This window comes from Euphorbia lathyris, chromosome 9 (genome assembly GCF_963576675.1).
Source record: "Euphorbia lathyris chromosome 9, ddEupLath1.1, whole genome shotgun sequence".
Lineage (NCBI taxonomy): Eukaryota > Viridiplantae > Streptophyta > Magnoliopsida > Malpighiales > Euphorbiaceae > Euphorbia > Euphorbia lathyris.
Window position 1 is genome coordinate 12,497,244 of NC_088918.1, and position 26,163 is coordinate 12,523,406.

At 32.4% G+C, this 26,163-nt stretch overlaps 2 protein-coding genes across 2 annotated transcripts; both read left to right on the top strand.

The window, feature by feature from the left end:
- The first annotated feature begins 979 nt into the window (after positions 1 to 979).
- LOC136206269 (GDSL esterase/lipase LIP-4) lies at positions 980 to 9,492 on the top strand. Its single transcript, XM_065997256.1, has 5 exons — positions 980 to 1,337; positions 3,297 to 3,485; positions 4,754 to 4,914; positions 6,236 to 6,500; positions 8,856 to 9,492. Exons 1-5 carry the CDS (start codon positions 1,070 to 1,072, stop codon positions 9,086 to 9,088), a joined length of 1,116 nt encoding a protein of 371 aa, XP_065853328.1. The 5' UTR covers positions 980 to 1,069; the 3' UTR covers positions 9,089 to 9,492.
- Positions 9,493 to 14,070: 4,578 nt separating this feature from the next.
- Positions 14,071 to 16,855, top strand: LOC136205375 (pentatricopeptide repeat-containing protein At1g56690, mitochondrial-like). Its single transcript, XM_065995935.1, has one exon. The coding sequence runs from the start codon at positions 14,199 to 14,201 to the stop codon at positions 16,311 to 16,313; it is 2,115 nt and encodes a 704-aa protein (XP_065852007.1). The 5' UTR covers positions 14,071 to 14,198; the 3' UTR covers positions 16,314 to 16,855.
- The last annotated feature ends 9,308 nt before the right edge of the window (positions 16,856 to 26,163 follow it).

Here is a 26,163-nt window from a genome sequence, read left to right on the forward strand (position 1 = left end):
AACATACTGTATTTTGTTAGCATTGGATAAAAAAATTTAAATATTTTATCGAATTTAAAAACATTAATTTCCAATTCTAATTCTATTATTAAATTATAAAAAATATAAAATCTTTTTTATATACCAAGTTATCAATGTTAAGGATGAAAGTTAATATCTGCCAAAAGATAAAATTGTACCGTTTTAAACCTTAGAGGTAGGGCTGTCAATTAGTTGGAGATTCCCTATCCCCGTTTGAGATCCACCTCGTTGGGGATCGGGGATCCCGTTTTGAGATCCCTATAGGACGGGGATGATTTTTATTTTGTCCCCGACATCCGGGGACGGGACGGGACGGGTATGGTTATAAGTGTCCCCGTCCCCGTCCCCGAATGTCCCCAATAGGGATCTCTGACTAAATACTCGAATATAAAAAAAAATAAACTAAAAAAATATATATGTGATTTACATAAACTAAAAAAAATAAACTAAAAAGATTTGAACTCCATTCCGGGAATTTTTGACTATAGATTTGTTTAGGCTTTGTCTAAAGCAAGGATCACAAGATGCAACATCAACCGCAGATGATGTCTTCCTATCCATCGGCAAATATAACCACTAAGCAAATCCAAAAGTATCTTGGTAAAAATAAAAAGTTGATTATGACAATCTTGGAAAAAAGTAAAAACATTAAAAACTTAACGGGGATGGAGATTCCACACTGGATGGAGATTTCTCAGGGAGCAAGGATGGTAGCTAAATTTTCTCCATATGTTGAGACGGAGACGAAGAATCTCCAATAAACTACTGATCGAGAATGGTTAATACAATCTCCATCCCGTCTCATTTACAACCCTATTTAGAGGTAAGGTTCCCGCTCGCCCCATTTACAGCCGTAGTTTGAGGTAAGGTAAAGTTAGTTAATAATAGAGATCGTTGGGACATCACCTTACTTTTATTTTATTTTAGTTTCCCCATAAATTAATACAGATCACTGACGCACCCGTATATATATACTGATTAAAACGCAAACAATGAAAGCATAAAACGCGCTCACTTTGTCCTTCTTCTTCACTTGCATTTGCTAGCTATGGCTTCTACTTCTCCGCTCTCTCCGCCGTTCAGCAACTTCATCTTCTTCCTTCTTTCCGTTACCGTTTTCCAACTACTACTCACTCCAGCAGCAGCTTCTCAGTGCAAAAACAGGCCAGTCATCTTCAATTTTGGGGATTCTAACTCTGATACTGGAGGTCTCGTCGCCGGTCTCGGCTTTCCTGTCAATTTCCCCAATGGCCGCTCTTTCTTCCGCCGATCAACTGGTCGCTTGTCCGATGGACGACTTGTGATCGACTTTCTCTGTAAGTGATCTCACTTTAAATTAGCATTTTGGTTTTCCGTTTGGTCGGTCTATGTATGCTTATCGGACGGATGTCCGTGTTTGTCGAGCTGTGATTGATCTTCACCGATCATTATCACCGGCTGATCTTTGCTTCGTTGTCGGTAACTGCATTGGCTTGATTGGATCGCCGGCGGCCCTTTTTTCATTTCATTTAATATTAATTGTTAGGAAACGGTTTGAATTTGAACTAGTGATTGATGTTCACAGAAGAGATCTTAGGTGTTTAATTCGATTATGTAGCTGTAGAGCTTTTACATATTTACCGAAAAATATTAAAGTAAAACTTCTATAAATTAATAACCGATTATAAAATTTTCTTAATTTATATAAATTATTAATTTATAAATGATAAAATTGAGGATGATTCGGTATTTTTGTAACTGAGGTATAGTAAAACTTTTGAATGTATTTAGAATAGTTAAAGATGATATTTAACTAGATTTAAATAAAAAAACAAACAACGGTAGAATCATATTTTGTTAATTATCCTAATTATATATCTATATACTTGGCCTATGTATTTTGAGAAATTATTAATTTGTAGAAAGAATAAAACAATTTATTTATAAAAGGTTGTTCTAAAAAATTATTATCTTATTAATTTATTAAAATTGATCATTTTTTGAACGGGTCCAAATCAGGATCAGAAGAAATTAGGGAAATTTACAAGGAAATTCAAAATTTATAAATTATTTATACTTTTATCAGTTACTATTTTTAATTATATCATCCTAAAAATACTATAGCAGTTTAAGGAAAACTGCCTTTCGACACACATTTCATAAGGTAACTATTTAGAAAAGTATTTGACATTTGTAAAATAAAGTTTCACACTTTTGATATATTAAGAATTAAACTACCAACATTAATAAAACAATAATAATATTATTATTTATGATTTTCATGTAAAGAATCCAAGAAATTATTATTTTAAAGATTATTAATTTATCGACTATTAATTTATGAAAGTTTTACAGTAGTAGGTAGTATAATTATAGAAAAGTAAAAAAGAGAAAAGAAATTTATCTATAATAAAACTGTAAAAACCTTAATTCAAACTGTAAAAAATATATTTTTTAATAATTTTAAATACATATAAAGTTAATAATGTCTTTTTAATAAAATTACATATTTACAACTTACTAATTTGGTCATCAATAATAAGACAAAAAAATAAAAGATCAGAGACTTAATATATCCAAATAAAAGATCAAGAGTTTAATGAAATAAAGTTAATAATGTCTTTTTAATAAAATTATATATTTACAACTTACTAATTTGGTCATCAATAATAAGACAAAAAAAAAAAGATCAGAGACTTAATATATCCAAATAAAAGATGAAGATAAAAATTAGAGGTCTAATGATGTTTTTTTTATGTGTATTTAAAATTTGAGAGCTTCTATATATAGAAACGACGTTGGAGACCATAATATTTATAGCCCTATAGTTAGAAGGTATGAATTTATTTTACACAAAATAAAATGCAAGCAGAGGAGAGGGATGAAATATTTTATATTTTATTTTATACTATGGCTAAATATATGATAAAAATGAAAATGAAAATGATAATCATGTCAAAGAAATCCTAATCGTACTATATGGGTTCTAAAATTGTTATGTTATAATTTTTTTTTTCTGATGATAATGTTATACATTTTTTTGAAGGGAAATTATTTAGTTCACCCTTTTAGAAAGTAGTTCCGAAAAATGCACTAAGGGCCCGTTTGTTTTACTAGCTTCTGTTTGTTTGCTGTTACCGATAGGTAGTAGATATTAGTTGATTTTTCTGGAAAAAGCATATGTTTCAAATTTTTACCAAACACTTTGTGTCTTCTGTTTAGATTTAAAATGCAAAAAACAGTTTCGAAAATTGAAAACAATCGGAAACTAAGTAGTGTTATTGTTTTGAATGCAGGCCAAAGTTTGAATGCAAGTTTTTTAAAGCCATATATGGACTCATTAGGGGGATCAAAGTTCACAAATGGTGCAAATTTTGCAGTAGTGGGCTCTTCTACTCTGCCAAAGTATGTTCCTTTTTCATTGAACATTCAAATAATGCAGTTTCTTCATTTCAAAGCTCAATCCCTTCAACTTGTTTCTTCTGGTAATCTCTTCTACTCTTTCTTTTACTACATATTTATCCATGCCATTAGTAATTCTACAACTGGATAATGTACAAAAATACCATTATCATTATCAGTCAAGAGCAATTTTACTTAGAGCTGTAAATGACCTAAGCCGCTCATGAGTGGCTCGACGTTCGGCTCGATAAAAGTTCCACTGTGTTGAGCTTGATTACAAACGAGAGTTTGAGCACGATTTTGAGGCTCAATTCGTAAACGAGCAGAGTTTGAACACGGCGAAACTCAGTTCGAAAGCTCATGTGGCTCGGCTATAGGTTCATGAATAAATTCGATTATAATGTTCAGGACAAAATGTGGCCGCCTACAAAGCACTTTTTGGGTGATGGAGAAACAAACGTAGGATTTTGTCAAAATTTAAAATTTTAACACAAGAAACGAGCAATAAACAAACTTTTCGCGAGCAGTTTGTTTATTTGTTCACGAGCTTTGCTCGTGAGCCTGCATATGAACATAAGTAATGAGTTGTTCGGGAGCAAAGTTTATGAATATAATTAACGAGCTACTCACGAGCAGCTCACGATCAGATAAATTTCTTAATGAACCAAGCTCGAACCGATTTTGAGCTTGTCCATTTTCTGCCTAGCCGAGCATGAACAGGCCAAAACTCTGATCGGCTCGATTACAATTTATAACCCTAATTTTACTCCTGACTTTGTAAACGGTACAATTGAGGGTCTAACATTGGCAAGCTAGGCCAATTTTAGACATTATTAGAAAATTCAAATATTTTATTCACGTGTCTGCACTAGTTGCATATCTGTTGGTTCAGAAAGCAAATGTTTTGCGTTTTGTGCGATTTAAATTTTGGGAATGAAATGCCTTTAATCTCCACAAAATATTCTTGTTTTTATTTTTATTTTTTCGCATAACATGTGATAAGAATCCGGACAAGATGACTCACACAATACCACATTTTGTACACTTGTCTATGAGTGACAACATGAAACACAAATGGAGTGGAATAACGAGATTTATGACTAAAGAGAGAGTCTTGTTAGTGATTTCTGAAATTGACTCGGTTTGACAATATTAGGCCCTCAATTAAGGTTAGGAGATAACATCGATTGGGTACTTTTGTACCTTATAAGATATGCAAATAACTAAACTATGGAGTTCTTATATTAAGCACCGGGTCTTCCATGTCACTCGGAGGACCCCCAATTCACATGCATATATATATCTTTTTAGAAAGAAACTGAGTACATAGTAATGGTGAATTGATGTTTAGGTTCAAAAGATTTTGTGGACGTTGAAGGGTTCAGGAATGCACTTTACATGATTGATATTGGGCAGAATGACATTGCTGATTCATTTGCTAAAATGCTAACTTATATGCAAGTCATCAAAAGGATTCCAACTGTTGTTCGAGAAATAGAAAGCGCTGTCAAGGTAAGTTTAGTAATAACTCGGAGGCTATGTTGCACGGAAACCGGAAGGGAAATCGACGCGGGGAAATGCTATATCTAAAAGATGTGGCTAGGAAACAGAAAAGGACATGAAATGCGGAAATACTAATAAAGAAGAGTTTCCATGCAACATAGCTCGGAGGTCAATGGACGAAAATGTAAAATTGTCAAATAATGCGGATACATTACAGTCATGGCTTCTCAGATATAGAGTTACTAACATTTTGTCTCTGAATTTTACTTTTTGATATAAAAATCGGTGAAATTTACATGGCTAGAAAAAACGATTGGACCGCTGAACCTTAAAGACATCTTGTTAGTTTTTGAACTTGCTTAAATTGTCCCATTAGCCACCTAAGTCCACATGGCAAAACAATGAGAGATTTGAACAAATTAAAACGTGTATCACTTTAAGCAAGTTAAAGGGGTTAATAGATCATTGTAATCCCATCATTGGGCTAATTTGTCAATTTAAGCAAGTTTAGGGGCCAATAAATCATCATAAGCAAGTTCATATGGATATACGGTGGGTTTTCACTTGGTCAGTGACTGAAAGTGAATTTAGTCGGTCACCATTAGATCTAGACTTCTTAAAACCAGATAGTGGAGATTAAAACAATCGTACAACTTAAATTTACATCTTCTAGATCTAATGGTGACTGACCAAATTCACTTGGTCAATCACTGACCAGGTGAAAATTACTGATGGATATATCCTTAAAGTTCAGGGCCAATTGATATTTTTAGCCAAGTTCAAGAGGCTTGTGATGTATTCAACCATTTTTATGTCAAGAAATGAATTTGAAGGGTGATAATATTAATAGCGGTATAAGGGGCAAGAAATGTATTTTATCTCAAATAATGCGGGTAAAATACACCCAAAACCCCTTCAATTTCACCGTTACTAACAAGATGCCCCTAAACTTTAAAACCGGGTATAAAATTTCCTGAACTTTGACATATAGTAACATAAAAGTGCAAATAACCATTTGACCAATGTAAATAAATATCGGTTGACTACTTGAAATGCCAGTAAAACACACTCCTTGAGGATCCATCATGTTAGTAACCTTAAATCTTAAGGGGCCATGTAAAAGAGTGTGATTTACCAACATCAGTGGTCAACCGGTATTTACATTGTTCGACAGTCATTTAGACTTTTATGTTAGTATCTGTTAAAGTTCAGAGACTTCACCATGTTAGTAACGTCAAAGTTAAGCCGCTATGCGTGTACTTTACCCCAAATAATGAGGTTAATCTAAGACACTAATTATGAAGAGTTTGTTTGTTTTGATACAATGTAGAGTTTATACAATGAAGGAGGCAGGAAATTCTGGATACATAACACAGGGCCATTAGGATGTCTTCCTCAAAAGCTTTCATTAGTTGAGAAGCAAAATCTAGATGGACATGGATGCATTTCGAGTTATAATGATGCTGCAAGACTCTTCAATGCTGAACTAGGTCGTAAATGTCACATGATGAGGTCTCAGTTACCAGATGCAAAGATTGTCTATGTTGATATGTATTCCATCAAGTATGATCTCATTGCAAATTCCTCCAAATATGGTAAGTAACTTCTACCATTGAGACAATTTCTGTCATAATCCGACTATAATATACCCGATCAATTAAAATTGTTGTGCGGATTTAATGAAAGATAAATAAACGAAAATCGAAACACAGATTTACGTGGTTCACCAACGTTGTGCTGGCTAGTCCATGGGCAGATGGAGAATAGCTTTTATTAGGAGGCGGAAAATCAGATTACAAATTAGGGTTTACATAATAGAGTATTTATAGTACCCAAACTAACCTAAACCGACTTGGACCCTACGATGTCCCCACGATGTCGCTTCCAAGTAGAAAACCGAAAGCCAATACTAATCCGTATAGGAAACAAGATATACAAATGTGTAATACAGATTCAAGGCATTTCGACAAAAATAGTATGTATGATGTTAAGAAATAAATGTATACAAGTGTTGTTAATTGATTGGTTGAGTGTATTACACTGAAACTATTGTTTTCTCTTGTCGTAATGCCTTGAATCTGTATTACACACTACGACTGGAAGCAACGATGTGCCCCCGGCGTGACAGTATATCTTGTTTCCTATTTGGATTAGTATTGGCTTTCGGTTTTCTACTTGGAAGCGATGTCTTGGGGTCCAAGTCGGTTTAGGATAGGTTGAGTACTATAAATACTCTCTTATGTAAATCCTAATGTGTAATCTGATTTCCGCCTCCTTAATAAAAGCTATTCTCCTTCTGCCAGTGGACTAGTCAACATAACGTTGGTGAACCACGTAAAATCTGTGTTTCGTCTTTCGTTTATTTATCTTTCGCTAAATCTGCATAACATTGAACCGTTCTTGTTGATTTTTGAAAGCAAATCTAGGGATAAAGTACAAAATTAATGCAATGGTCATTAGCATTAAAATGGACCAATTTGGCAAATTTAGCCCTATGATTATTGGAGGAGAACAAATGTAGAGTCCACCTATAAAACCGTGCAATATTATTAGCACTAACTTTGATTGCACGTGAAAACTAATGGAGCTTAGGTGGCAAATTCAGTCCCAACGTTTAGCAAATGATGCAGTTAACTAACAGAAATTGACACATTAGATGAGTGTCGCTAATCGAAAAGTGCTACTTTAGTTTGTGTCATGCCTAGTAGAGGTGGCAAAATGACACATGACCCGATTACACGACACGGATTTTTAATGTTAGTGTTGAGCTTAATAGGTAATGGGTCATTTTTTGGTTGACACGAAACTGACACGCTAATTTTTGGGTTGCGTTAGTGTTGATATGTGAACCTGAAATGATACGGATATTGAAAATTATTGTTATATTCTCTCGTGTTTTTTATGTCACTTTATTAATAAAGATAATAAAATTAAAATTATTAATTGCAAATATTAATTTGAATTTCCTAAATTGTTATAAACACATTACATGACCCTCTTCGATAATTGTTGTTAACATACTAATCTAAAAATGATATAAAATGTTTAAAAACAGTACCATATCTTCTTATATTTTTAAGAGTTATTATTAATATATATGCATAACAAAATTACATGTAAGCCGAAAACACTACACGGAATCGACACTAACCCGAACAGATTAACACGACTTTGACACGAAAGTTTTTGGGTTGGGATTGGGTTTACTCTTTTTGACACGATCCCGAAATGACACGACACGAACACGACTCGAACACGATAATTGCCAGGTCTAGCCTAGGTATAGAAGGGTTATTGACATAATCATCTGATATGTCAACATCTATTAATGAGACCTTCAATTGCGCCTAGGTGTAGAAGAGTTGACGATACGTAACACAATCATCATATGTCAAAACCCTTTACTTTGATTTTGTTCCCTGTTTGAATATAGGCCATGTTTGGTAAAGAGCTTTTTGGGGTAAAATTAGAGGTTTGAGCCACTTTAGAGGTTTTGACTAGTCAAACCTCTAATAGCGGTGTTTGGTTTAGAAAGGTTTCAAAAAGCTTATTGGGTCCAAAAAACTAATTTTGAAAAGCTTATTTTACGAGCAGATTATTGCATAAAGACTTTACCATGTCCTTATATGTCATTATAAATAGCTATTAACAATCAGTTAAGTTTTAGCAAACAAGTTTACACAATCAGCTAGTCAAATAATGCAGCTATTTGGCAAACAGGGCCATAATCAAATTTCCAATGATAGTCTTAAATTTCTCCATAATATGCATATCTCATGTGATTCAAAAATCCTTAATGTTGATCTATATTGCACGGGAACTCCTTTTCAGTAGTGTTTCTACACCTTTTGTCTATTTTTGGATCCGTTTCCATTTCTGTTTCTTGGCTATGTTTTTTAAGGCTATATTTTAAAAATAAGGTTTCTCGGTTTCCGTTTCCGTTTCTGCAGGTTTCTCAAATCCTCTAATGGCATGTTGTGGTTATGGAGGACCTCCATACAATTACAACATTAAGGTAACATGTGGGCAGCCTGGTTACCAAGTCTGCAATGAAGGTTCTTCATATCTAAGCTGGGATGGAATTCATTTCACTGAAGCAGCTAACTCAATTATTGCCTCCAAAGTTCTTTCAACAGCTTACTCTTTACCGCGTTCGACTTTCGATTTCTTTTGTCAAACTTGATTCCAGGTTTGTAACACTAATCCGATAAATTATGTTCATGGCTTTTGGACTATAGCGCTACTAACATTACATGACTGTTGAACTTCATTTCTGAATATAAAAATCCTTGAACTTTACATTATTTTAATATTAAAGTCAAAATCAACTTAAAAATTTATCGAAATGATGAGGGTAATGTTACCGTGATATAAAGTTTAAGAATTTTTATGTCAATAAATGATGTTTAGTCCTTATAGTGTTAGCAGCGCTATAGTTCGGGAGTTATGGAGGTATTAGAAGTTTTAGAAGTGCTAATTCACAGTGTAATCTCCTTGAAATGGGTTTAGATGTAATTGTAATTTATAAACCTACTTAGTCGTGTTCTTTATTACTTAATTTCAGTATCAATCAGTTCAGTGGAGTAATCAGTCCAGTTCGGTAACTTATTAATACTTATTATAATTATAATTATTTATTATTTATTATTAGTTCAGCGTGATAAAGAACAGAATCTTACTTCTTACTAGCTCATTGTTGTTTTGTACTTTCTGCTCAATTTTCTTGAAATGGGTAGCAATGTAATAAAATTTTGATCCAATTCTTATCACCTGTTTCAGCCACCAAAATGTTTAATCTCCAAGTGCTAAATAGTAGGATTGAGTGTGGATTTTGGAGATTGTTGAACCCGATCCGATACTCAAGTAAAAGAAAATAGAATTGGATTGAACTATTGGCTTACATTAGCTGTAATTTTAGAGATTTTTAAATTCTTAATATTACTAGTAAATCAATATGTTGGAGATTTTGGAACCTGACTGAATATTCGAGAAAAATTTAAACCAGATTGAATTCTTAACTTTTTCTTTAGAACCTAAGGAAATTGTACTGTTGACTTTTAATAAATATAATTATTGAGATTTTCCAATTCCGAAATCACATTACGCTACTCACCTGTAGTACATAGTATAAGGGAGAGGTAGTTAGTTGGTAGACTATGAAAAATATTGAAATATATCAATAATGGTTTTGTTACGTGTGGTTTGGGTGCGGGTGTGTCAGAGAAATTAATTTCCAATTAAGGTATATATTTAAGTTTATGGATTTGCGTGCCAAAACTTGAATTCTAATCAAAACGATTGACGAAGTACTTAAGGATTGAAAAAGTCCATCGTGGGTCCCTAGCGTCGTTATAAACTTTTCTACATAATTAATGTTTTTTAAGCTATTGCGGATAAATAAAGGACGATTAGGTATAGAAAAATAAAAATGCGAAATTGACACATGATTGGATGAAAAAATTGATATTTATTGATATAAATGAAGGTTTAAGTACATATCTTTGAAGATAAATAATTACAATTGAAATAAACCTATATTGATATGGCTAAACAATTGAAAAAAAAAAGGTAAATTCAAATCAATAACATGTGTAGTAATTGAATTTGAATATTTACAATAAAAGAAACGGAATTGAAAATTCAAACGACAAACTCGGAGCCCCAATTGGCTATCTCGGCAAGGTGTTGAATTGACGAAGGCTTGAGATTTACGAACACCATGATTGGTCGGCAAGGAAAGGGGCTGAGTTTGTTGGCGAATTTCTGATTTGCACGGACTTAAGTGGATCAAAATGAAACAGTTAATTAAAGTCGGGGGCAGATTTGGACCTAGCTTTGGATGACTCGTGTGAGAACTTTCAGATACGGAATTGAGTAAATCAAAAGGGTAAAATGAAGTTCAGGAAATCAAGAACGAGTGTATGTAAAGATTAGGGACAAAAACGAACTTTAGATGCTCGAGAACGTGCAAATGAAAAAGTGGGTAGATTGTATAAACGTTGAAACAGAATATATAACATGATTTAGGGTCAGAAGAATGATTTGTAAAACGGGCTTCCGGACACGGAATCAGGCAAAACAAAAAGCTAAATTGAAATTCAGAATGTCAGGAATAGATGTTTATAAGAAGTCGATAGCAAAAAAGGACTGTAAAGGGTCTGAAACGGGAATGAGAAATTATAGGACAGAAACTAATAAAAACTTGAGGAAAGTGATTTTAGTGAAATTCTAGTTAATGAATTGGTAACGTTTAGACTAAGAATTGGTAATTGAATGTAAGGAACTTGGAAACAGATTGCTAAAAGACTAAATTGAAGTTAAAACGAGTTTGAAAAGTGAAAATAAAACAAGAAATCATAAAGAACAAAGTATAAAAATACTAAGAACTTGATATTGTGTAGGTGTTTTTTTGAGATTGTTGGTTGGTGTCTAGAAGGCTCTATTTATAGTTTTTTTTAAAAGAGTTTATTAGTTGATTGTTGCCTAATATCCTTAATTTTCTCTCAAACTTTGCCCACTAACCTGTCTTCATTAACTTCTTCCTATTTTCACTCCCGCTACCTTGCCGCATCAGCCCACTAACTCATACTTTTTTGGGTGAAATTGTTTGTGGTTATCTTACCGTAGCAATAAGGACACTCACAATTTAGTGCCCGAAGAATATCTTCTGTCATTTTGAATAAACAAGGATATAAACGAGCTGAGTGTTGGTGCTGAAAAAATAAAGAAACAGAAAGTTCAAAACAAGGAGAAGCAAATCAGAAAAGGCGCATGCCACATATGTTGATAACGAAGCAGATGCATGCACAGTTACCACAAGAAAGAAGAGATAGAGTTTAGACTGAATGCTTAACTCCACTTGTTCCTTTCACATGTGTTTTAACAATGAGAAGTTTTCAAACTTATGCCTTGAGCTGTGTTTATGGGTAATAGTCAGGCCAGCCTTAGCATAGGCTCGGGGTGCGCCGACCTAGGGCCCATGACTGGAGGGGGCAAAAAAAAAAAAATTAGCATTATATATATATACGAAATTTATTTATTTTTTAATATAAATAGTGATAAAATCATATATGAGGGTCTATTTCTTTCTAAAAATCCATTAATAAAAAAAATTTAAAACCTTATTTTGTTATGTATAATTTTTATTATTATTAAATGTGCCCTTATTGCTTATTTGGTCTAGGGTCCCTAAATTGTCAGGACCGGTCCTGATAATAGTGGCTCATGTAAAATCTCGGAATTAGAAATAGTAAAAATAATGATGCTTGATGGTGTGGTATGCTGAAGGATGTTCGATATGTATCAAGTTTGAAGAAAATTTTGACCTCTTTATGCACTCTTACAAAAAAAAAACAGATGTAGTTTTGTGGGTCGAACAAAAGATCTAAAAGTAATGCGGAATTCTTTTGCAGTGATAATAGATAAAAAAAGACTAGTGTTTTGTTTATCATAAGGGGCAAACAACCCTTGTAAAGCCAACTAATGATTTGGTAGGAAGAAAAGAAGCTTAAAACTAATAGTTAAGGAGAAGATCGTTAATTTAACAATTAATTTCAAAACAAAAGCTATAAAACCTTGTATTATATGGTACAAGTGTGTCTTGATTGCTCTGATAATAAAGTTTATATTCTTCCGTGAACATACGCAAATTGACTTAATTATATAAAAATTATATTTTGAGTTATCAATAATTTCCTTTCCACATATTAAACTTGTCTAATCAATAGCTAATCAGTTTCTAACGATCTCTCCAACGTGAATGTCATATAGTAATTTTTTTCTATCTCAATCACTAAGAATTAATTTATTGAAATAAAAATAAATTTTCAATGAATTTATTTAAACATATCCCTTACTCATCAATGTAATAGGGCTGTAACTTAGCCTAGCCGAGTCAAGCAAAGGAAGGCTCAAGAGCCGTGGATATCCTGTAGTGAAAGTAAGGGCCCTTCTTTTTTTTTAGTAGAATGTCGTGTGAAGCTTTTTTTTTCATTCTGAATCTTGTCACTGACTGGAGGTTTTCGCTGTTCAAGCAATTTTCTGCCACGCCTCTATCGATTTCGAATAGGTCAACAAAGCCTTCTATCCGAAAAAGTATAGTTGGCTGAGCCAGGAATGGCTATCCAAAATGGTGAAGGCTAATTCTCAAAAAAATAAGGTAATCGTAAGATTGTATGGTGCTCTTCTCATAAGAGAAGAAAACGATTATCCATAAACCTTAGCTATCTTCTTTTCCTCTTCCTTGGCCCAAGCCTTCCATTAAAGAGAAAAGGGGAAGGTATAGTGGCACGTATGCTTTACCGAGATCTCTCTTACTATCAGAGAGAGAAAGAAAGTGTACGTTGTCACACTCCCTGCCTTCCAAAGGTGCCTAGAGGACGGGCCAGACGCAGCAGAGCGACAACCCGGGAGCGGATTCCCCACCGGCAGGGGGACAGGAGACGGCCATCTCGAGGCACATCACGCGGGAAAGCAACTTTCGTTTTGTTCCTTACGGTCGAGCAGCTTCCACTTTTTGGCCGAGCTAGTGAACTTCTGGTCCCGGTCAAGCATTTTCAAACCTTGCTGGTAAAGTAAAGCAACTTCGTAGTCCCCTTTCCTTAACAGTCAAGTAACTTCGTACCTAACTAAGGTCATCGCCCAATCCTTTAACCCGAATACGGGGATTAGAGATCACTCAATAAATGAAATGCTTAAAGGATTTCCTTTGACCTATGTTAAAGTTATCCAACTTGAGTTAAGAAAGTATAGATAATTTTTTTTTTCCAAACTTTTGTCTGTTCATACTCGATTTGTTAGAAAATTGACGAGTTCAAACTCAATATTCTGTTCGTGAACTGCACGAGCTGTTGCAAACCTTGCCCGCGAGCACTCCGTTAATTCATTTTATGAACAATTTGAAATATTTTTAACACAAAACCACGTAGTTTTGAAATCTATAAAACTACGTTATTTTATATTTACCCTTTAGAAAAAAATAATTATTAAAAAAAATAATTCAACCAAATTATAATTAAATTTATTCATAAACCTATAATCTAAGGTGCTCTCGAGTTTTCGAACCGAATTTAGTCGTGTTGAAACTCGGCTCAGCTCATTTACCGGCTTAATCCACATGAGACAAACAGGACTTGTAGTTACACAAAACCCTTTTACTAGTTATAAATGAAAAAGATTCAAACTTTAACCGGTATCTCCCCTCTTTCCCGCGTATTTCTCTCTAGCTCTATTGGGGATTTTGATTTTACACTTCATTCATTGTGAGATTTCTATTCTGTTTTCCGTTTTCATCAATGCGGTTCCTTTTTATCCCCCGTAGAACCTTCTCTGTAAGTTTCAATCCAATTTCCCCCAATTTCCAGATTTCCCATTTGGCCCGTACCGGCGAAATTAATGGAGCTCGAAGAATATTCGAGGAAATTCCATACAAAACAGTTGTTTCTTGGAATGCCATCGTCGCTGGATACTTCCAGAACAAGCAGCCTCGTGAAGCACAGCTTCTGTTTGATAAAATGCCCGAGAGAAACACTATTTCATGGAATGGCTTGGTTTCTGGGTATATAAAAAATGGGATGGTTACTGAAGCCAGGAAAGTGTTTGATAAAATGCCTGAACGAAATGTTGTTTCATGGACATCTATGGTTAGGGGTTATATACAGGCAGGGATGATAAAAGAAGCAGAATCACTCTTTTGGGAAATGCCTGAGAAGAATGTTGTGTCTTGGACTGTGATGTTGGGTGGTTTAATTGAGAATCAGCGCGTGGACGAAGCGCGGAAGCTTTTCGATATGATGCCTGTTAAGGATGTTGTTGCTAGAACCAATATGATTGGGGGGTTATGCACAGAGGGGAAATTGGAGGAAGCAAGGGCAATTTTCGATGAGATGCCGAAACGAAATACGGTTGCTTGGACTGCTATGATTAGTGGGTATGCAATGAGTAACAAGGTGGATTTGGGGAGGAAGTTGTTTGAAGTAATGCCGGATAAGAATGAGATAACATGGACAGCAATGTTGATGGGATATACTCGGGCCGGACGGATTAAGGAAGCTGCGGAGCTTTTCGAGGCAATGCCTGTGAAGTCAATTCCTGCCTGTAATGAGATGATTATGGGATTTGGATTGAACGGGGGGGTAGGGAGGGCGAGGTCGGTATTCGATGAAATGCGCGAAAAAGATGATGGAACTTGGAGTGCTATGATCAAGGTTTATGAGAGAAAAGGTTTTGAAATTGAAGCACTTGATCTGTTTAGTTTGATGCAAAGAGAGGGAGTTAAGCCGAATTTTCCATCCGTTATAAGCATTCTTTCGGTTTGCGGTAGCTTGGCGAGTATGGATCACGGTAGACAAGTTCATGCACGGTTGATGAGATCGAACTTCAATTCCGACGTGTATGTCTCCTCTGCTTTAATTACAATGTACATTAAATGTGGCAATCTCGTGACAGCGAAAAGGGTATTCGATAGGTTTATTATGAAGGATTCTGTCATGTGGAATTCAATTATTACAGGTTATGCACAACACGGTCTAGGAGAGGAAGCTCTTCGAGTTTTCCACGAGTTGCTCTCTTCAGGCGTTGTACCCGATGAAATCACTTTCGTCGGAGTTCTAACAGCATGTAGTTACAGTGGTAAGGTTAAAGAAGGGCTCGAAATTTTCGAGCTAATGCAATCAAGATACGGTGTGACTCCAGGAATGGCGCATTATGCTTGCACAGTTGATCTACTCGGCCGAGCAGGAAGGCTCGACGAAGCAATGAGTTTAATCGAAAAGATGCCTGTGGAACCAGATGCTATAGTCTGGGGTGCTTTGTTAGGTGCATGTAGAACACACATGAAGTTAGATTTGGCCGAACACGCAGCAAAGAAACTCCAAGTGCTCGAGCCAGAAAACGTCGGGCCTCAAATCTTGTTATCAAATATGTACGCATCACAAGGTAAATGGGGCGAAGTTGCGGAGCTCCGAAAGTCAATGAGAGCTCGGAATGTAAGCAAATCACCAGGCTGCAGTTGGATTGAAGTAGATAAACAAGTCCATATGTTCACTGGGGGAGACAGAACCGGTCATCCGGAGCAAGCAATGATATCGAAAATGTTAGAGAAATTACAGGGATTACTAATAGAAGCCGGGTATTGCCCCGATGGGAGCTTCGTGCTACATGATGTTGATGAGGAAGAGAAAGTTTATAGCTTGCAATATCATAGTGAGAAACTTGCAGTTGCATATGGACTTGTGAAAGTGCCTGAAGGAATGCCTATTAGAGTAATGAAAAACCTTAGGGTTTGTGGAGATTGTCATTCTGCAATTAAATTGATATCTAAAGTGACTAGAAGGGAGATTATTTTGAGAGATGCTAATAGATTTCATCATTTCAAGGATGGTTTTTGTTCTTGTAAGGATTACTGGTGAACTAGAAATGCCGAATATGCCCTTCTAGGCGTTCGTTTAACGCTAAAGAATGATTATCGTCTTTCAGTGTATTGGAGACACACCTTACTAATTTTAGAAGTCGTTGATACCTGCTTCAGTTTATTGGAAACTCATCTTATTAATAGACCTCAGCTATGAAGCACGGATACTTTAACATGCCTGCGTATCAAGTTTTCGATATGTTTCGGATACGGAAACTCTCGAAAACTGCTGGGATATGTTTCGGGGCCGTTTCCGTAATATTCAGAAGTTGGATACGCGTATCTGTCTGAGAAATCCGTTTCCCAGATAAAAAAACGATTGGATTTCATTTCAGAAAAAAAAAACAGAGGTAAACAGAGCAATCATGGTCAATCGTTATTTGAAGGGAAAACAAATAAGGTACAGTTGTTTTTTTTTTTTTTTTTTTTTCTTTCTCTTTTTCTGAGAATGTTTTTTGACATTATTTATATTTCATGTATTTAATAATTATGTTTAGATAAAAGTTGTATAATTTCTTTCGTATGTATTTATTTAGTTATATTACCAAAATTCAAATATAAAAATATTGTATATTTTTAATATTTATAAATATGTCCCAATATTTTTAATATTTACACGTTTCTCCCACGTTTCCGTGTCCTATGTTTTATAGAAAAGACGTTTCTCGTGTTGTGTCCGTGTCGGATACCGTATCCGTGTTCGGGCAACATACCCTCTCTATTGAAAATATTGGATTCAGTTCATTTTTACTCGGGATAAAGTACCAAAATAGGCCTAAGGGTTTTGGAAAAGTGTCAATTTAGGTTCCATGTACTTAATGTTTACAAAAAAAGTACCAATTTAGGCCTCGATAACGGAACGTGACACATCATTCATATTACTCCGTACAGTTCTGCCAACTGTACGTGGAGAGAGAAATCATAACTTAAAGGAGTAATATTATTGACATGTCATATTTCGTTATCGAGACCTAAATTGGTATTCTTTTGTAAACGTTAAGCCTATACCAGTGTTATTTTGTACGTGGAACCTAAATTGGCATTTCTCCAAAAACCTAGACCTATTTTAGTACCTTATCTCTTTTTATCCTCATCGTTCTCGTTTAGACCGCTCATTACTCCGGCCTGCTACCCTGACTCGGACTGCTACCCTAGCTCGGATTGTTACGAAAAGTATCTTCACATCCTATACAACAAGCTTGAAGTGATGGACATTCTTCATATACATTTGAGTTAAGGCCCTGTTATTGGTTGGGAGCTTCTTTTTTGGTCTACCAACTGTAAGTTTTCTCTTTTTCAACTTGTTAAATGTCAAAACTGGTTATCGTGTCGTTATGGTGTCGCGTTATATGATTTATCACATAATTATGATTTATGAATTGGAATTTAGAATTTTTAAATTTAGATGTAAAAGTATATTTTAAATTGTTATAAATAGAATAATGATATATTCAGAATTAAATTTTATAATTTGATTTAGTGGTAATTTTATAGTTATTTATAATATTCATCTTTTTTTTATTTTCCGTCAAATTAGAGGTGTCAAAATGGTTAAAAAGATTGACCCAACCTATTTAATAAATGGGTTGACCCAATACAACCCATTTAATAAATGGGTTGTAATAACCTATTTGTATAGAAGTCAAAATGACCCAACACATTTATTAAATGGGTTACATGGGTTGACCCATTTAACCCATTTAACTAAATCTAATTAAAAATTTGTTCATTTGAATTTCAATTAACATACACGTAAAAAACTATTAGTCCAAATAATGTAATGTTCTATAAAATCAAACAACAATGTAGTAATCATCCAAATCATCAGGAATTTTTGAAATTCCAGAATTTACGGAATTTTTGATATTCCAGATTCTGAAATTTCAGATTTTGGAATTTCAGAATTTTCAAAATTTTTGAATTTTTGAAATTCCAGAATTTTTGAAATTCTAGAATTCTTCAGACTCTGGAATTCTAGAATTTTTCAAAATTCTAAAATTTCTGAAATTTCAGAATATCTGGAATTTATGAATTTCTGATCTATGAAAACATGAAACCATGTGTTTTTTTAAATTAACCCTTAATTTTATAAGTTTTCTTTTGAGAATATATAATTTAATATTTCATGGAATTAGAGAATATTATTTTTTGTTTTAGACGTTTTGTATGAGAAATAAAAAAAATATATTTATTAATTATTAAATAAATGAATGTTTTGACGAAATTATTTATTGGGTTGTCGTCACAGTCTTACATCCTCACATTTTATAAATAAATAAATAAATATATTATTTCAAAGGAAACTATATATAATGAATTGAAAAATCTACTAATATTAAAGAATAAGTATGAAAAGAATAATATGAAGAGAATATTTCTGATTTAGTGGATGAATAATTCAAATTTCATTCGATTATTCAAATTTACTAATATTAAAGAATAAGTATTTGTGGTTGTTTTAAGATGAATAAGAAACTAATGGGTTATTGGGTTGACCCTGCCAAAAACCTATTCAACCCTTTTATTATATAGGTTAAATGGTTCAACCTCTTTATCACCCAATCCATAAAAAGTCAATCCTAACCTATTTAAATGATGGGTTAAATGGGTCAATAAATAGGTTATGACTCATTTTGACAGCTCTACAAATGAGTAACCTAATGGATAAAGCCTAATGTATAAAGCCCAAATATGAAATGCCCTAAAAACCCAATTATACCATATTACCATGTACAAGGTTAGAAAATTTAGCCAAAATATTATGGGCCTAGTCTAAGTTCGCCAGTACAATGACAGCCCAAAATCAAAGAATTATTAAGCAAAAACAAAGAAGTGATAAAGACTAAAGGTCAAATACATAAATATCATAACTAAATATAAAATTACAACTAAGTCATATCATCAAACTTAATTCTTAATATGTCATTATTTTTTATATATTATGATTTTACACCATAATTTAAAAATTCTAGACTCCAATTCATAAATTTTAAATCCTAGAAAATATATTCTAGATTTTTAATTTATAAATTCTAATCCTTAAAATATATTAAAAGTACTGATTTTACTAGTTTGACATAATATAAAATTATGACTTGATATAGTTGTAAATAGTTTTTAAAAGATGAATTTCTGTGTAATTTTCCCTAAATTTAACCCAACGTTTTAAGGGAAGTGCAGATTTTACCATAACACATGAAATGATACAAATTTAACCTTAACATTTTTCACAAACTTATTTACTAGCCATAAAACAAAAGAACACCTTGGAGTATAATGCTTTCCCATACCAACTCAAGTTTATAATAAAATGGAATAATGTATAAAAAATACCCCTAATATTTATATCTAGAAGCAATTTTATCTCTAACGTTGACAAGTTGGCTCAATTAGAGAAATTATTCATCAAATTATATTTTCAGTCATGAATTTTGTTATATACACTTTATATGTGCGTCATTTTATCACTCATTAGTAACAAATCACAAACATATGATTAAAGGTGAAAAAATTTAAAAAATACATTGTATTTTGTACAAGTTGGACAAAAAATATTTCACCGAATTTAAAAATATTAATCTTCAATTCTATTATTAAATCACAAAAAATATGAAACTTTTTTTAGAATCAATTTACATGTAATTGGTGTAGAATAAGTAACAAAATATATGTGTTTTATAATAATATCTGAAATTGACTAAACTTGTCAACGGTATGGATAAAATTGCATCATTTTAAATGTTAAGAATAAAATTGCTCCTGTTGAATACGCTTCTTAAGACCAATCTTCAAAGCATAAAGATTCCTTATGGTAATTCTAATTAGTTCATGCACAAGCAACACATTATCTACAATCGATGGGAAATGCATATTTTTATTAGTCAAATTAACTTGAGTGAAGAAAAAACTTTTTTTTAATAAAAGCATATATTTTCTTTTATTTATAAGAAGAAGAAAAAAAACTTAAATTTAAGAATATTTACATTGCAATACAAAGAAGATAAGTGAAAAGAAAAAGCTTAAAGAAAATAAGGTACCCTTAACATTTACAATCAGGAGCAATTTTACATGTACCGTCTAAAATTGTACAATTTTGCTCTTAACATTGATAGTCAAGAGCAATTTTATCCTAATGCTGATAAATTTGGTCAATTTAAAAAATAATTAGAAATTAGTTTTTTTTATCTTAATAAATTATTAGGCATCGTTTATAAATCGAACCGAACACCATCAAATTTTTATCGAGCCGAACACCAAACCCTTATGAATGGCTCAGTTTATTTACAGTTCTTCACATTACTGAAACAAGTAAAGGACATAATTAAAACAAAATATCTGAAAACAATAAACACAATTCTCGAATAACCATACGAAAATGTTAAAAACTGAATTATAATAAAGCAAAATAATAATAATAACAATAAAACGTTTTTGCTCATCGTCGTTTAGACGGCACCTATACAATTTAGGCGACTTTTAGTTAGAACCCAGACAGTTAAAAACTACTTAGGTGCCAAAAAACGTTCAGTGGGAATACTTTGAAAAAATCGGGATAGATTCTCAATTTCGATCATGTAAACGGAATCTAAAAGTTTCAGACTTTTGCAAGGTGGATGTCGAGCAAGATTATCACTTGTTGATGGCATCTCCATATGGCACTAGCTAGCTGTTGGAATTCTACTGACATTAATATCCAAAGGGGGATATTTTGATGATTTTTAGGAGTGGTTATTCCATTACTATGCAATGGAATCCACTCAGGTGATGGACATTCTAACTTTGATTCTATATACCCATTTGGGGTATGAGGAATAATTTGGTTTGGGATTACACAAGGCACCCTATATCTTATACTCATTGTTTTTATGGCAGATTCCAAGGAAGGCTCTTGTGCATGCTAATATTTTCCCACTTTGCTTCATAATTGGGTTAGACCTAACCTAGTAGTGGTGCAGTACAAAAATAAATATTGTGGTTTAACCGATTTGCAACTACGATCAATGTGGTTTAAAAGTTTAAAAATAATGGTCAATTGCAGTTTACAGACTTAGGATCCGTTCGGTTTACCTGTTGTTTTCCAAAACAGTTGTTATAGCAGAGATTACCACTTTTGTAAAAAAAGAAACTAATTTTTAGATATAAAAGACAAACAAGTTTCTAACCAAACACCTAACACTTCCCTTTCTGAAGTAAAAAGACAAACATGAGGTGAAAAGTAGGTAAATAGACACCCCCCTCAGTCATTCCTTCAAAAAAAATTGGCGTGCCTATTTATCCCAAAAGGGAACGATTTGGAGCAATTAAAAAGACTTACTTTGTAAATTATCCAAAATTCAAGATATAACTTTGCAAATTAACTAAACCCACAGTTATTGTTTGGCTGAATTATTGACTCACATAATGTAACTACAAATTTCACAAATTACAGAACACTGTTTGCAAACTTTTAAACCACATGGACTGTTTTTGCAAATCGGCTAGACAATAAGGTTTTTCTTTTTTTGCGACAAAGACCTCAAAAATAAAAAGACAGATTGACAACCTTAAAATTGAAAAATTCAAAGACTTGATGATATTCTAAGCAATTTATAATTTTGAGGTTATTTAGCTGTTGTTTGGTGAAAAGAGAGAAAACGAATGTTTAGAGAGAAAAATGTCTGATTTTGCAAAATAAAAAATTAGGTTTCATAATAAATAGATACTTAAACAACTTTAATTCTTGGAATTTTCAATTTTGAAGTTGTTTTTATAAAGTCAAATTAAAAGATCATCGCTTTTAGCAAAACGAAAACCTTAATCTTCTTTTGGACGAAAAACAATTTCACACTTATTTATTTGACAAAACGTGAAAGCACTGAGTTTTTTGTTTTTTTTGGACTTTATCCTATTTTTATTCTAATTGCTACGAACTGGTGCTATTATTAGGAGGGATGATGGAAGTTTTATGGCATGTTGCAGATCATTTGTTGAAGGCTTAATATATCATTTGCCATCAACTTGCCCAAAAAGCTTGATTGCCCCCCGAACTTTCGAAGTGTCATGATAGTCCTTTGAATTTGCATAAAATGTTTAGTTAGCCGTCTGAATTTGCATAAAATGTAATCAATTGATCATTTGGTTGCAAAAAAATAAGTTAAATGCGAAAGATGTATTCCACGCATTTTAAAATGTTATTACATAATTCAAAAGTAGATTAAAAAGGAAGTTGTTACTTGTTCATCTGTAAAATTTGTATCTAATATTAGAACCATATGTCTCGATCTTGGTTGTTTTACTTTTTTTTTTTAAAGATGCGTGCAATAATTCTTCCGCAATTAACTTAGTTTTTGCAACGAGTGATCAATTGATTACATTTTATGCAAGTTCAGGGGGCTAACTGAATATTTTATGCAAGTTCATGGGCTATTGTGAATCAAGCTTTTTGGACAAGTTCAGGGATAAATAATGTATTAAGCTTTTGTTGAATTGAAGGCATGGTTGAGATTGAAATTGCAGAATCTGTTGCTTTTCGTCAGCTTTGATCATATGGACCTTGATGCAGGGCCGTCTCCAGCATTTTGGAGGCCTTAGGCATACTGTATATTTTTTTTCATATCTAAATCTAATACTATTTTAGAAATAAATCTAATACTATTTTAGAAATAATAAATATTAAATAGTAAAATCAATAAATTATTAACTACAATTCAAGTCATATAATAATAACATAAAGCTAAGAAATTACTATTCTTCTTGCTTTTGTACATGTAAAATCGAGTTTTCTTTTATATATTTAAAATAAAGTTTCTTCTCACCAGTAATGCGAGAAACAAGCAGACGATAAAGTATTAATTTCTGAAAATTAATCTTGGACGGTTGAACTCGAACCTAATCGCAAGATTCAATTGGAAAAAAAGAGAAGAATTTATCTACGAGACTAAAAATTGGTTGAGTCGTGTATTTATTATGAATTACATAATTAAATCACTATTTGGACATCGATTGATCCAAGAAATCTTGTCATTTTGATCTATCCAAAATTTTATCATTTGACCACTGAACTATCCGAACTGGTGAAATTTTAATCCAATTTGGATGGAAACTTAATAGAATTATTAACATATGATGATATTTTGATAACTAGACTTGATAAATTTTAGTTTAGAGATTTGTTTTTTTGTTTTAATCTCATTAATTATTTGGGTAAATCAACTTTAAAACATACGGCATATCAAGCTCATATGTTAAAATATCATCACATATCATAAGGAAACAATTTTATCAAGACTTCATCAAAATTAAGTAGAATTTCATCAATTTGAATAGTATATGGTCCAAATGTGACCAAATGATAAATTAGTGGCCAAATATTAAAATTTTAAATAAATCAGAGTCTAAATAGCATTTTATACCAACTTACAAATTGTAATTTATAAGTGCACTTTGTCTTGTAATTAAAAAATAAAAAATTTAAAAATCACTACAATAACAAAATAATAGTTTATACATTATTTCCAAATATGAAAAAAAGTTCAGAAAAAATCAGTATAGGTGTTATCAAAAGAAAGAGAAAAAATAAGAGAAAAAATGAACTAATAAATGTTGATCCAAAGAATCATCAAAATTGAGTGAAATTTTATCAATTTAAATAGTTTATGGTCTAAATGTGATCAAATAATAAATTAGTGGTCAAATATTAAAATTTTAAATAAATCAGAGTCTAAATAACATTTTGCACCAAATTACAATTTATAAATGAATTTCATCTTGTAATTTATTAAAAAATAAAAAATTTAAAAATAACTACAATAACAAAGTAATAATTTATAAATTCGTATTGTCAAAGAAAGAAAAAAAAATGTGAACAAAAATATGATAATCCATGGAATCGAACCCTCACCCTTATAAACATCTCGACTATGTCTTTACCATTCAGCCTAGCAATATCTTTTATTATATAAGTAAATCTATATATCTTTTAACCATAATTCTTTTAATAATTATCAAATTTTAAAAAAATTCCGATCGGAGGCCCCCGTAAGTCGGAGGCCCTAGGCGGCCGCCTAGGCGACCTCCCCCTAGAGCCGGCCCTGCCTTGATGACCATATAATATTTATTATTCACCGTTAGATCTAGATTTATTAGAATCATATGGAACTCGTTAAGCATCATATGGTGGAGCTCGTTAAGCTATAACTTGGGTTCTTTTTCTTGACATGTGCAATATCATTTTTTAATATGATGTTAAGGTTATAATGGATAGCTTTAATTCTTTCTTCACATTATTGTATAAGTTGTATCACAGAAGAAAGTCAAGGACGGGTTGTCAAGTGCTTTAAGAGTTCACGATCCAAGATCATGGTGGTACGAGTATTACTAATGCGAAGTCCTGAATTGTGAAAATATTTTTCTAGGATCAGATTTACTTGGTTAATTAAGGGAAATAACCAAGTCATCATGAATGATAGGTCTACTTCGATAAATACTTTTGAAAAACATAATAACAATAATAATTACAGTATTTGAAATACTCGTATGAAATTATATCTAGTTGGTTAAGATTTATAGGAGACTGTTGGAGGCAATTACACAACACATCCAATAGAACAAAATGATCTTAAAAAGTGCAATGTCAAGTGTGGTAAAACAATGTATGCTTTATCGATCTCAATGTAACATGATCTACTGCAATGTATTAGGGGTACAAGAACATTTAAAGAGGTATGAGACACTCTTGCGGATTGTTTGCTAGAACAAGTAATGTCAAGCTTCAACAACTCGATAACGAGTTATTATCGATCTCACAACAAGACATAACCAATTGACTTCTTCTCGAATTTTTTTTTCACTTTTTAGTTTAAAAAGTCAAAATTTATAGTTAAACCAGATCTTCTTCTTCTACAACTTCTTCCTCTTCTTTTGGAAGTCCAGAACTCAATTTCAAAACTTCCGAAATTCCAGAAATGGAAATCCATATTTCTAGAATTGTAATTTTAGAAATCGATTTTTAGAATTCCAGAAATATGAAATTCAATAAAATGAAAAAAAAAGAAAGAAGTAGAAGACGAGAGAAATTAGGTTGAATATAAATTTGACTCTTCAAAGTGAAAAAGTGGAAAAACATTCCGACAATACCTCTAATTATTAACGGTGTCAAGTTATTTGTTGCAATTTTGCTAGCGGGAAAAACCACATGGTTATTTTTGAGATAAAAAAAACTACAGATATCGATATGCGAAAACGTAAAATTACAGTTTAAATTAACCCTAATATATATTCATGTTTAGTTTTTTGTTCTCTGACTGAGACTGAGAATTAATAATCAGTTTTTATTATTCTTAGAATGATATGTTATTGTTTTTTAATGACAAAATTGTAAGTATTTTCCAGTAGTCATTAATTTATTATTTAACTAAAAGTTATGTTTATATATATATTCTTTAAAAAGGATTGCACAATATTTAATTAAAAGTAGTAATTTCAGTCTTATAGTGAAACAAATTTTTGATTCCACATACTTTCATCTTTTTTTTTACATTTTGGTTTTGTATGATTAAACTTTTCAAAAGCTTCAATTCAATTATTAAAACATGTTTGAATCAAACCAATCAATGCTTAATTATATTTATAGTTTTCACTTTATAAAGAATTAAAGTAATCTTTAATTTATTATAACAAAAAAAAAAGTCTTAAACATTTTCAAAATTGTTGATTTCAATTAATTATAAGGTTTTTTTTAGTCAATTAGAATTGAAAATTGACTGTATCTCCTTAAATGTACCAATGAGGTACAAAAGTATCATGAGATATCATGGGTAAATTACATATGTGGTGTATAATTTTTTTCATTTTTCATAATTTGGTGTGCA

Bases quoted from the DNA above. Each gene is read 5' to 3' on its own strand.
- LOC136206269 (XM_065997256.1), top strand. From the start codon at position 1,070: ATGGCTTCTACTTCTCCGCTCTCTCCGCCGTTCAGCAACTTCATCTTC. The intron at 1,338-3,296 runs GTAAGTGATCTC...TTTTGAATGCAG, and splicing joins ACTTGTGATCGACTTTCTCT to GCCAAAGTTTGAATGCAAGT. The intron at 4,915-6,235 runs GTAAGTTTAGTA...GATACAATGTAG, and splicing joins AAATAGAAAGCGCTGTCAAG to AGTTTATACAATGAAGGAGG.
- LOC136205375 (XM_065995935.1), top strand. From the start codon at position 14,199: ATGCGGTTCCTTTTTATCCCCCGTAGAACCTTCTCTGTAAGTTTCAAT.